Below are 13,150 nucleotides of genomic sequence, written 5' to 3'. Positions count from 1 at the left end.
CTGCCTTGTTATTTAGCTTCATTCTTCGTTCCCCAATAACCAAGATAAGAATACAAGGGAACCATGGTTACTTAGCTTCATTCTTCGTTCCCCAATGATCCGGCCCGTCCTAGACAAGACAACGTATTTTATTGGCTCCGTATCAACAAATTTACATTGGATTGCTGCCAATAAAAATATAAAATAATTCAATAAACTAATATATATTGACTTCTCGTTTACAATAACTCGATCGCCGCCCATCGATCTATATATAATGTCTTTTCCTTTTTTCACCAAAATATTAATAAGTTGAATTTGTCAAAGATTTTATTGCTTTAGATCATCCCTCTTAAAACAGTCGTGTATATATTTAGCTACTATGTTTGGATTGGTTTGTTTGGGTTTATGATAAAATTAAATTTCTCTTCTTCGCTCACCATTCTACTTTAAAGTTTGCTTCCTCCTTTTATATCTTATTCGGAAGATTTTTCCTTTCTAAAATAAAATTTGAACATGTTAGAAGAATGTGTGCCTCATCTTCTACACCAACCTTACTTACAGAACATAGCCTTTCTTCAGGTTTAGTCTATGGTCGAGTGCCTGCCTACTTCAACCTGAAGACAGTGATCGGCTGATTCTGAGTTTTGTAAGACTTATTCTATGTTTGATATTGCTAACTTCTCTCAGGTATTCTTCTTGCTTATAGACTGTTTTAAACCTTCTATAGCGTTCTCAATTTATTTTTTGTGAATCTTTTCGTCCTTCGTCGTTATATAAGTCGCCAAGCCAAATTTGAAATTCTTGATCTTCGATTCTTCGTTTAATGAGTTTTGTTACAGATATCCACCGATCTTCTTCCTTTTCATAACAATCATGCTGCCTTAAATATCCAAGGCCTAATCTATCAAGAATGGATTTAATTTTTTCAGTCCACATTGATTTAATTTGTTAAAACTATCGTCCTCGGGAAAACAGCTCGCATCAAAAGATAAGCCCTCCCCTCCTTCCCCCCTCCTTCCCCCCTCCTTCCCTCCTTCCCCCCCCCCCCCCCCCCCAGTCTTTATTAAGCGCGCCCCCTCCTCCCCTTCAATTAGCCTCTACTAAGTATCATGTTACCCTAGTAAAGTAACGCACTTCTTCACTGACCTTCGCTTCATTTCTGTATCAACTAGCGAGATGTCCTTTAGGTTTTGTCGTCGAATTCTTTCAGCTATAGCTATATTGTGTTTGATTGCTAGTTTAGTTGCATTAATGCCAGCTTTAAACAAGGTTTACCAGGCCAAGATAAAACATTTCGGGTCGACAACTCGTGCTCTGGATTTCAATGCTAAAAGTCGGCTTTACCGTAAGTCTACCAATTGTTTATTTGCTTCTTGCAATGTTTTCTCTTTTCTAATCTTTTATTTATTTACAAATTTAACACACCTCTTCCTTTGTTTATTAGGATACTTTATTTGTATTACAAGTTATTTATAAATAGTGATATATGAGGATCTTCCATCTTTACGTGACGGTACTGATAAATATACAGTCATAAATATGTAAACTACAAAAGTTCTGAAAAGGTTTTTGTGCATGTATGACCATGTATAGAGTCTATTCATATGTTATTTCAACTATTGTTCACTTGTTATTTGAACTTTTTATTAAGATATTTTATTTGTTTTACAATCTACTGTTTGAATATTGAGGATCGTCCATAACTTGTCATGAACTCGACCGGAAAACTTAAGCTACAAAAGTTCGGGGGGGGGGGGGGGGGGAGGGGGAGGGAGGGAGGTTAAGCATGTATAGACGTTCATAATATTATAATTTTTACATTATCTAATAGTTAAACTTTATTTGGATTTCAATCGATGTACCACCGGTATATAAGATACCAAATGAAATATTACTTATTTAAAAATATTAACTTAATAGAGGACAAATACTAAATGTGTGCAATAGTTATCACTATTTAGTAGTAAATAGCACTATTTAAACAAAAGAAAACAATAGAATTAGCATAAGATAACACTATTTAGTGATATTTATGTTGCCACATTAAGTGTTTGTACTCTACTGTTCGAAATACTTTATAGTTCCCCCTCAGTTATCTTTCGAGTTAAACAAGTTAGTAAGTGCCAATGTGGTGCTGGTTGGACTTATTACATTTAATTTAGACAAAAGTATACCATGGGATCTCAAGGTCATTGGTGTTGTCTGAGCTGTACCAGAATCAGTAATGTGGGACCTATTTTTAGGGGGGGTGGCTTATTTGTAAAGATGGAGATATATAGACTCACAGAGCCCTAACACATAGTCACTGGTCTCCACCCACCACAAGGACGGATCCAGCCAAAATTTTAGGGGGGCCTAATTGAGTTTCTTCCGTCAACACAACGGAAAACAAAAAAACGCATTTAATTCTTCAGTTTTGTTTTGTTTTGTTTTGTTTTTTTCTGCTGAAGGGGAGCTTCAGCCCCCCTTTGATCCCCCCCTTCTCTGGATCCGCCCTTGCACAAAACCTTGGGTTTTTTTTAAAGAGTAACCCGACGAAAATTACTAACCGCATATAAAAACATTTTTAGGTTCAAGTCAATATTTACCCCCAAGACCTCTCGTAAGTATCAGGGGCGTGGTCGAGATTTCTTATGAACAGATAATTTGTTATTTACGGTATCGTACAAATGCTATTAATGATATAAACTGTTGTTCACCTTTTGTGCGTAGGATGGGGGGGGGGGGGGGGGGTGTCTGATTTATGTTTTAACAGTAATATGTAAAGTATAAAATTTTCATTCTGGGAAACTAATAAAAACCTTGAAACCTTGATTTGTAAGGTAGCCAGCCACTCAATGTCTGCTGCATTTCGGACGATTTTGGTTGGATTTTGGATGGTTTTCGACTCGTTTTCGAATATTTTTTTATGAACACTACCCCATTGTTTGGATGGATTTGGGTTAATTCCCTCTCCCCCACTATTAATAATAATCAATTACTGGCGCTTATTCGCATGTAGTGAATATGATCAAATATGCCATACTCATATTTGTCTAGTGACCTATAATTAATCTTGTTCAACAGCTGAGCAGCGAAGAACGTGTGTCACACCTACAACAGCGTTGTCGTCTCCATGGCAAGCGATCATGGTCAAGCCTTTCGTTAGAAGAGAAGCAAGCGACTGGTCGACAGATGATAGTCGACGATAGGCACCAAATTCTATATTGTTTCTTCCCCAAGGTAGCGTGTTCGAACTGGAAGAGAGTGTTCTCAGTCCTGGCAGGAGAAGCTCTGGCAGCTAGTTCGATCAAGAAAGTCGATCATCAAAAATTCGCTTTTTTGACTGATTATTCACCGTTTGGCATCGAACGGCGATTGAGAACATACTACAAGTTCTTGTTCGTTCGGGAGCCACTAGAACGTCTGGTTTCTGCTTACAAAGACAAGTTTCTTAGGTACAGAGAGTACTTTGTTAAGCGCTGGGGCTCTCAGATTATCAAGAAGTTTCGTAAGAAGTCAAAGCATCAAAGGAGTTATATCGACGAAGATGTACCAACTATCACGGAATTTTTCAAATACCTCAGCACCTCAAAACCTCTTAAAATGGACATGCATTGGATGCCTTATCAGGAGTTGTCCCAGCCATGCGCAGTAAACTACGACTTCATCGGTTCTTTTGACACATTAGCACAAGATGCTAAACGGATTCTCCACCATTTACAAGTTGATGATAAAGTAAAATTCCCCACAAAACAGTCCTTTTATTATGAATATACTAACCAAACCTCGTTTGATCACCTGATAAATCAGGTCCCAAAACCAGTGTTAAGAGCTGTTGTAAGAAAGTACATCAAAGACTATGATCTCTTTTCGTTCCCGTTACCAGAATTTTAAAAAACCTGTTACACTATATATTTAATGCATATTTGATGCATGCGCATGACAAAAATTAGCTTGTGCGCACCGCAAAAAAATAAAATAAAAAAAGAAGAAAAAAAAAAGCTTGTGCGCACCGCAAATGTTGAATAGATATATAGAAGACTTTATTTACCAAAGGTTGCACGAAATAGCTACGAAAATTATAAACCCGATTGATTTACTAATTGCAAAAATAATCTAAAGCTATAGCGGGATGTAAAAAAGAGTCAGTACAAGTTATGCATATTAAATATGCCTCTATTAAACTCTTAGAAATGTTTGTCATGTGTTTATAAACCATAATATTATCAGTAGAATTAACTTTTCATTTATTATATACTTAGCAATGAATATCGGGGAATATTTACCGAGACGCGAGTCTTCGAGCGGCGAGGTAAATATTCCCCGATATTCACTGAGCCTGAGGCGAATAATTGTTTTTATATACCAACTTGTGTAAAGAGTAACTTATTGTTATATACAATAATTCAATAAGAACAAACAAACAGAAACTTTTAGTTTGGTGACAAATTCACGCAAAACTTTTAGCAAAACTTTTAGGCCATACTTCGTTGCCTTTTTAGTATTGATAGGAATGGCATTTACTTTCATTTTTTCAATTTCCTCATCGTAAATTGTAGCAAAACGATTCCCAGCAGATGCTAATTGGTTGCCGACTCAATATTCCAAGGTTCAGAGGTGAATATCGTACAATATTCACCTCCAATTAACCAATGAGCGCGCGCGTTCTTAGGAAGTACACAAGTTGGTATATGTTAAAGTGTGATGTCAATCATCCAAAACCAAAACCAGCTAATAGGACGTTTGCACGATGGCGTCATTGACCTCTACTACCAGACTCCCTTGCACACTTTCTTTTGTTCAGTTAATTAGCATCAATTGTCTTACTATTCTCATGAGAAAATACAAATTTAAATAAGAAAGAAATTTCGCGAAGCATCTTGGTAGTGGGAGTCAAATGATGACATCATGCAAACGTCCTATTCTTATTTGCTCTTCATGACAGGATTTGTGATAATTGTTTCAGGTGGAGATTAAATCATTGTGAACATTTTTCGCTGTATCTTAGTGGTGTTTGAGGGCGGTTGGACCCAGAAATACATGAACTTTTTTTAAATAAATAGCCTTAGTTTTGAGAGGGAAAAATTCATAATGGGTTACCTGTGTTATACTCCAAGAAGAGTGATGATTAGTCCCTAGTATCTCTCTGCTTTGGCCGCCATTTTGAAAACCTGATTCGAAATCGTGTTTTTATTTAAAATTGTGTTTTTTAAGCCAAAGATATTGCGTTAAAATTAAGAAATGTAAGTATATCAGAAATGTAAACTGAACCTTTACTGTTTATGATAAGATTAGTTCTGCTAATACTTTAATATCCAAGTTAAATTGATTATAAATCCATGTTGTTTCGTAGGACTGAGTACTGGCAGTCACAAGCTAAAAAATTTTGTGATTTCTGTAAATGTTGGATTACTGATAATAAACCCGTAAGTAAAATGCTCTACAGCTGTAGACCAGTCTATTAGCACTGCTACACAAGTCATGATACATAACTTTGCTTTAATTCAAATTCAGAGTATAGAGTTCCATGAGAGAGGCAAAAAACACAAGGAAAACGTTGCAAGAAAAATAAAAGAGGTTAGACCCTTTAGCATAGCTGCTTCAAACCAAATCTACAATAGTCAAGAAGTACCAAATAAAAACCTTGTTTATTTACCTCTGCATGTTAGGTCCACAAGAGAGGAGCTCAAACTCTGAAAGACAATGAAGAATTGAAAAGGAACCTGCAAGCAATTGAAGATGTAATGTTTATGATAACAATTCAAATAGTTTAGAAAGCTATAGGGAGGTCAAGAGTGCTAAGACAGATGGATTGGGTTATATATCGTGTGTTTTATAGACTGTCTATTTTACCATACTGAAGGTAAATTTGATTAACTTATTAAAAAAAGTAATCACTAACAAAGCAACGCAGGTGCTGCTTGGCATGGATAGTGCAGAGGTAAATGCTCAAAGCGTACAGTGTACAAGTATCAAATGAGCAGTGTTGTGTTTGGCTAAATTAATGTACAATGCACTTGTCTTACTGTGGTATAGTAATCTTTTTCAGGCTGCACTAGAGGCATACAAGAAAGACATTGGTGAAGAAGCATTCAACAGAGCTACACAGAAAACAACTTCTACATCAAGACCAGTATCCTACCAACAAAAGACTTACCAGGAAGGAAACACAACAACTACGCATAACGAAACATCCAGTGCTGGTTAGTCATACCATCTAGATACGCCACAATCAGCATGGACTAGTTAACGTATTATCATTCTGGATATATTCCCCACTCTATTCATGTACAATAATAGATGCTTAAAATATGCATGATTGCATGTCAGCGGCTAACTATGTTAGATGTTAAAACAATAATTTCTTTAATACTCTGAGGAATTGGATTTTTCTTATCTGCCATCCAACATGGCTGCTATCATGTAGTCCTAAATGTTCTATTTTTGATTAGTTTACTTTTTGAATTTCAACAAAACGTTTCATCTACATTAGTTGCGAAAACCAAGCATGGGTGGCGTAGCAGTGAGAGTGCTTGCCTCTCACCTATTCAACCCGGGTTCGAGTCCCGACGAGCTTGGTGTTGTATGTGAGTAGAGTTGTTTGTTGGTTCTCCCCTGTAATTTGAGAGTTTTTTCTTTGGATTCTCCGTATTTCCTCCCTCCTCAAAAACCAACTACTACTAAATTCTAATTCAATCTTAGGAGATGTTCACGATAGGGCTAACCTCAATATCTCCTTTCGCACTCACTGATGCGAATAAAGTAGTGTTTTTAAAAAAAATTTGGATTGCAGTTTTGGAATACACATTAATATGTAAAATGTTGTTATTGCAGGTTGTACCATAGTCTATAACGATGGCCAACCAGTAGCTCACTGTTCTCATCATTGGTCTATAGCACAATCACCTGAAGGCTACTATTACTACTATAACTCTGAAACACTAGGTAAGAAAATGTCTTTACATCTGTACTGTATTATTTTCCTCTGAGGGCAGGGACACCACAACATCATAACTAATTAGCCTGTGGGCCCTGTAGCGTTAGTATGAGTACTAACTATAATAATCACCTGCTTTTTCAGTGGGTCTTTTACTTCTGCACTATACGGGGTTATATAGTGAAGACAGACAGGGCCTATGGTTTGAAGTCCTTATCTGATAAGACATAAAGGTCTAACCATTTGAAGATGTAATTACAAAGGCAGCACCTTCTCCTTAGTTATTTTAAGACCCCAAGTGTTGATCTGGTGCAGCAGGCTTGATCTGATGAATCAAGCCTGCAAAAGGCCGATGCTCTTACTAACTGAGCTAACTAGGCAGCAGTTGTATTCACTAACCATGAAGAATGCATTATACGTGTAGCCATGACTGTGATGTGATTGGATACTTGACAGGAAAATGATAGGAAGCCATCTCAGTGTTATTGCATACCCTACATTGTACATGCTATAAGGCAGTTCCATACATTTCCCACTCATATGGAACCTACTCTATATTGTAAACTTTTATTGCCTCAAACAATATAAATTTAGAAGCTTAATCCACATGATCCTTTTGAATATATTCTACAGCATCACAATGGGACGTCCCAGATTGTTTACAAACACCAGACAAGTAAGTCAAAGGTTTCTAAATTGTCGTCAGGAGCCATGTTTATGATTTTTTTTACTCCTTTCCTATGACTTTTTCATGTTTTACAATAAGTCATTCAGGGATTGAAACTTCTTAGTAATATAAAACATTAAAAAAAGAGGAAAAAGTATAAAACAGTTCATTTTGAGTTTATTATATATAGAAAACAATAAATGGCTATTAATGTTATCTGACAGCGATACAAGTGACGAAACACCAAAACAAGATGAAACACAAGTACAAGCAAGCACTACAGAGGTAAGGTGCTACTCTTTAATCAACCAGCTAATTTTTACTTGCTATTAAAGTTAACTATGGTAGTATTAATATTGTTTTAAATTGTTTACATTTTTTGAGTGTGCGAGTATAATGGTACAAAATAATGATTGACTGACTGACTGACTGACTGATTGATTGATTGATTGATTGACTGATTGATTGACTGATTGACTGATTGATTGATGGATTGATTGTATTTGTGATGTGAATTTCTTTCATTGTTTTGCATTAGCAAAAAGAAGGCAAAGAGGAGAAATGGCCAGAGGTAAAGCAATCAGAGGACACACAACCAGAGCAGAAAAGCAATAAAGATATAGAGGACAAAGTTAAGAACACAAAAGTTAAATCATCTTCACCTTATGGTGCCTGGACGACAGTACAGATTATCGAACCCCCACTCAATTTGAGGTACACACACATCTTTCCTACTATTTTACCAACCGTTTTTCATCTATTATGAGCCCAGCTGTTCCTATTATTTCAGTTTCTAACATTTATTTTGACAAAGGGCTAGAGTCATGTGACCTATTATTGCAAATTGGCATTTTTGGGGTTTAAAGAAAATGACATATTTTGAATGTAGGCTCTCCTTCAGAAAATCTTAGCTATGCCCAAGTGCAGGTTAGATAAGCACAGTCTTTAAGTGGTATCTGTACTCTGAATACTGACTTAAAGATGAGGCTAAATCTTTAAAAAATTTGTAAAAATTAGAAATTTGTAAATTTAATGGGTCTGTGGTTTGTGACAACAGTGGTATGCATTGAATATGAAACTAGTATATTTAGTTATTTCTTATCATTTATGCCCAAAACTATTTTGGGGCATAGTTTTTATCACTTTGTTATCCCAATATTATCCCAATATTATCCCAATATTATTCCAATATTATCCCAATATTATCCCAATATTATTCCAATATTATCCCAATATTATCCCAATATTATCCCAATATTATTCCAATATTATCCCAATATTATTCCAATATTATCCCAATATTATCCCAATATTATCCCAACATTATCCCAATATTATCCCTTTCTTCTGCAGTAAAAATACTGACAACGATGACAAAATGAATGACAGTGAAGAAACAGATGAAACAGAAGATCCAGAAGTCACAGCCAGAAAAACAGAAAGCAAATTCAAACAACGTCAAACACCAAAGATTACTTTTCATCAACCTGATGATCAGGTTATTGCATTTAAAAAAAGAAAATTGAACAGTGAAAAAAAGAGAAATATTCGACAGACAAAACTGAACTAACCAATTCGATAGACTTCAATGTACTACAGTATTCCCAAATATCTTGGATGAAGTTTTATCCTGGGGTACAGGGGTTCTTTCTTCCTCCTTCATCCTTTGTTGTTTTGGTTTGATACTACAAGAAGACATAAGGAATAAATTAGAACCTCTGAATCCCAGTGTCAGTAACTTTACATGCTTATGACTAGTTTAATATACAGAATAAACAATTCTTCTATGCTTTGTGTTTTTGTAAAATCTTATACGACATTTTGAATAATTTTAAAACAAAAAGAATGGACTATAGCCCATGGTTTTGATCGATTTTGGACCATTTTCACACCTTTTCAAAAGTTATGCATTATTCATGAAGGATGCAAAATAGCTCCTTTTTGTCCATTTTTGGGCATAAAGCATGGACTATAGCCCATGGTTTTGATCGATTTTGGACCATTTTCACACCTTTTCAAAATATATCCATTATTCATGAAGGATGCAAAATAGGTCATTTTTGGCCATATTTGGCCAAAAAGGATGGACTATAGCCCATGGTTTTGATCGATTTTGGACCATTTTCACACCTTTTCAAAAGAGATGCATTATTCATGAAGGATGCAAAATAGGTCATTTTTGGCCATTTTTGATCAAAAAGCATGGACTATAGCCCATGTTTTTAATCGATTTTGGACCATTTTCACACCTTTTCAAAAGAGATGCATTTTTCATGAAGAATGCCAAATAGGCCATTTTTTGCCAAAAAGCATGGACTATAGCCCATGGTTTTGATAGATTTTGGACCATTTTCACACCTTTTCAAAATATATCCATTATTTATGAAGGATACAAAATAGGTCATTTTTGGCCATTTTTGGCCAAAAAGCATGGACTATAGCCCATGGTTTTGATCGATTTTGGACCATTTTCAAACCTTTTCAAAAGTTATGCATTATTCATGAAGGATGCCAAATACGTCATTGTTAGCCATTTTTGGCCAAAAAGGATGGACTATAGCTCATGGTTTTGATCGATTTTTGACCATTTTCACACCTTTTCAAAATATATCCATTATTCATGAAGGATGCAAAATAGCTCATTTTTGGCCATATTTGGCCAAAAAGGATGGACTATAGCCCATGGTTTTGATCGATTTTAGACCATTTTCACACCTTTTATAATGATATGCATTATTCATGAAGGATGCAAAATAGGTCATTTTTAGCCATTTTTGAGCAAAAAGCATGGACTATAGCCCATGGTTTTGATCGATTTTGGGCCATTTTCACACCTTTTCAAAATATATCCATTATTCATGAAGGATGCAAAATAGGTCATTTTTGGCCATATTTGGCCAAAAAGGATGGACTATAGCTGTTACAATATTAGCTTACGCAGTTGTAATTAGATACTTAGAGAAGTGATTGTTTGATTAAAGACGCATAACTATTTCCCCACCAACACGAACACGTCTTGAAACATGGTGTCAGAAATAAATTGGAAATAACGCTTCCAAAGTAGCTGAAAAAACCGTCAAGTTCCTACTGCCGAGGCATTGAAGAAGTAATATGTCAAGTAAGGAGGAAGCTTCGACCAGCAGCGGTCCACGAGGACCAATATTCACGTCGCATTTTCCGGTACCAACGCCGATGAATACCAAAGGAGATCAAGTAAACAATTGGGACTTCTTTAAACAACAGTGGGAGGACTACGAAGTCGCAACCGGACTGTACCAGCAAGACCCAAAGATACGACTACCAACGTTTCGCTCTGTAATGGGGAAGGAATGTCTGCAAATATTCCTTAATCTCAAGTTAAGTGACGAAGAAAAGAACGACGTAAACACATGCTTAAACGCGCTAGAAGCCTACTTCAAACCAAAGCGCAACGTGGTGTACGAACGATATCTGTTCAACAGCTGTACTCAAGGCCCAGAAGAAACCGTAGATGGCTACGTAAATCGCCTTAGAAAATGCGCTTCATCATGTCAGTTTGGTCCGTTAACGGAAGAGCTTATCAGGGATCGACTCGTTCTTGGTATACGAGAACACGCAACAAAACTACGTCTTTTAAAAGAGGACAGTCTAGATCTCAACAAAGCCCTCAACATTTGCCGCTCAAGTGAATTAGCTAGCAGTCAGTTAAAAGCCATGAGTCTAGTGGATAAGACAAATAACGAAGAAATCAATGAAATACGAGAACGGAAGCCTAAATCTCCAAGCAAGCCAAGTGACAAGTACAACAACAGACGTTCCCACAGAACGCCAAGCGAGGACAGTAAACGAACTACAAGTCGACGAACGAGCAGTTATAAGTGCTACCGCTGTGGTGGTTCTCAGAAACACAAGTTAGAAGACTGCCCCGCCTATGGCCGTGAATGCAAAACGTGCAAGAAACAAAACCATTTTGCGTCTGTGTGTAAATCGAGGTCAAGCAATGTCAAAGCGATGACAGCTGAATCAGGAGAATCAGAAGAAGGAGAATACTCATCCGACGAATTCACGTTGAAGATTGAAGAAGTTGGTTCGGTGAAAACGAAGGGCAAGCAGCTTTTTGCAAAGCTTGAGTTTATGAACACCAATTCCAGTTATAAAACGGATTTGGACTGCCAACTAGACACAGGAGCGACCTGTAACGTAATCAGCCACAAGGATGTAGCAATCATCAACCAAGACGGTAATCCGACGCTCAAGCAAAGCAATGTCAAACTACGATTGTTTGATGGATCAGTCATGGAAACATTAGGTGAAGTGACACTTAAGGTCAACGAAAAACATTGCTTCAAATTTCAGGTTGTCAACGGAAACCACAAACCAATTTTATCAGCCGAGACATGCCAACAATTAGATCTAATCAAGTTAAACATCGATCATCAAGTCCACGCGGTTCAAGAAACCGGAACTCTGCCCCTAACTAAAGAAAGTATCTTAAAAGATTTTCGAGACGTCTTCGAAGGATTGGGAAACATTGGTAACGCTACAATCGCAGTTGACCCAGATGTCACGCCAGTTCAACACGCGCCTAGAAGAATCGCAGTTACGCTTCGCCAGGAAGTCAAAACAAAGTTAGCTGAACTCGAGAAAAGGAAAATCATCGTCAAAGAGACAGAACCCACCGAATGGATCAGCAGCATGGTCGTTGTAGCCAAACCTGGAAAGATACGAATCTGTTTGGATCCCAAAGATCTAAACAAAGCGATCAAACGACCCAAATACCAAATGCCTACGATGGACGAGATGCTACCCAGACTCGGCAAGGCCAAAGTCTTCACAACGTTAGACGCAAAGGATGGGTTCTACCAAATCGGTTTGGACGAAGCTAGCAGTAAGCTTACAACCTTTTGGACCCCATTTGGCCGTTACAGATATCTACGCATGCCTTTTGGCGTCAGCTCAGCCCCAGAGGAATTCGAAAGCACCCTACACGAGCGACTGGGAGACCTAGAAGGCGTGGAAGTGCTCCGCGACGATATGTTAGTGGTCGGTTACGGTGACACATTAGCAGAAGCCAACAAAAACCATGACGAAAATCTGCTACGTCTGCTCAAGAGAGCAAGACAGATCAACTTAAAGCTGAACAGCAAGAAGCTCATCATGCGGAGAAAAGAAGTGAAGTTCATGGGACACATCTTGTCATCCACCGGACTCAAGCCAGATCCAGATAAGGTCAAAGCAGTGACCGAAATGCCAAAGCCTACCAACAAGCAAGAGACACTCAGCCTACTAGGCTTTGTAAATTATTTCTCCAAGTTTCTCCCTCGACTATCAGAAGTCGCACTGCCTCTTCGTGAACTAACCACAAAGAATGCAAGATTTGTGTGGTCACGCCAGCACGACAAAGCCTTCTCAGAAGTTAAACAACTCGTGATTGCGCATCCAGTACTCAAGTACTATGACATGAGCGAAGAAGTCACTATCCAATGTGATGCTAGTGAGAAAGGCCTCGGAGCAACCTTGCTTCAAAACGGCCAACCAGTAGCGTTTGCATCCCGAACTCTCACACCAGTTGAGCAACGCTACGCACAAATCGAAAAAGAATG

The 13,150-nt window shown here is 37.4% G+C and overlaps 2 protein-coding genes across 2 annotated transcripts; both read left to right on the top strand.

Annotated features, from left to right (window-relative positions):
- Positions 1–1,103: 1,103 nt before the first annotated feature.
- LOC116288437 (carbohydrate sulfotransferase 14) lies at positions 1,104–4,162 on the top strand. The gene is made up of 3 exons (XM_089039307.1): positions 1,104–1,327; positions 2,553–2,584; positions 3,049–4,162. Exons 1-3 carry the CDS (start codon positions 1,159–1,161, stop codon positions 3,856–3,858), a joined length of 1,011 nt encoding a protein of 336 aa, XP_088895433.1. The 5' UTR covers positions 1,104–1,158; the 3' UTR covers positions 3,859–4,162.
- Positions 4,163–5,120: 958 nt separating this feature from the next.
- On the top strand, positions 5,121–9,355 carry LOC116288662 (WW domain-binding protein 4-like). Its single transcript, XM_089039308.1, has 10 exons — positions 5,121–5,207; positions 5,318–5,390; positions 5,479–5,541; positions 5,634–5,705; positions 6,014–6,167; positions 6,799–6,909; positions 7,535–7,577; positions 7,793–7,853; positions 8,107–8,282; positions 8,922–9,355. Coding segments are annotated over exons 1-10 (972 nt in total). The 5' UTR covers positions 5,121–5,205; the 3' UTR covers positions 9,139–9,355.
- The last annotated feature ends 3,795 nt before the right edge of the window (positions 9,356–13,150 follow it).

This window comes from Actinia tenebrosa, unplaced genomic scaffold (assembly GCF_029948245.1).
Source record: "Actinia tenebrosa isolate PJP-AT-01 unplaced genomic scaffold, QUT_ActTen_1.0 PGA_scaffold6__47_contigs__length_16458017, whole genome shotgun sequence".
NCBI lineage: Eukaryota > Metazoa > Cnidaria > Anthozoa > Actiniaria > Actiniidae > Actinia > Actinia tenebrosa.
This window is presented reverse-complemented; position numbering and strand designations above follow the sequence as displayed.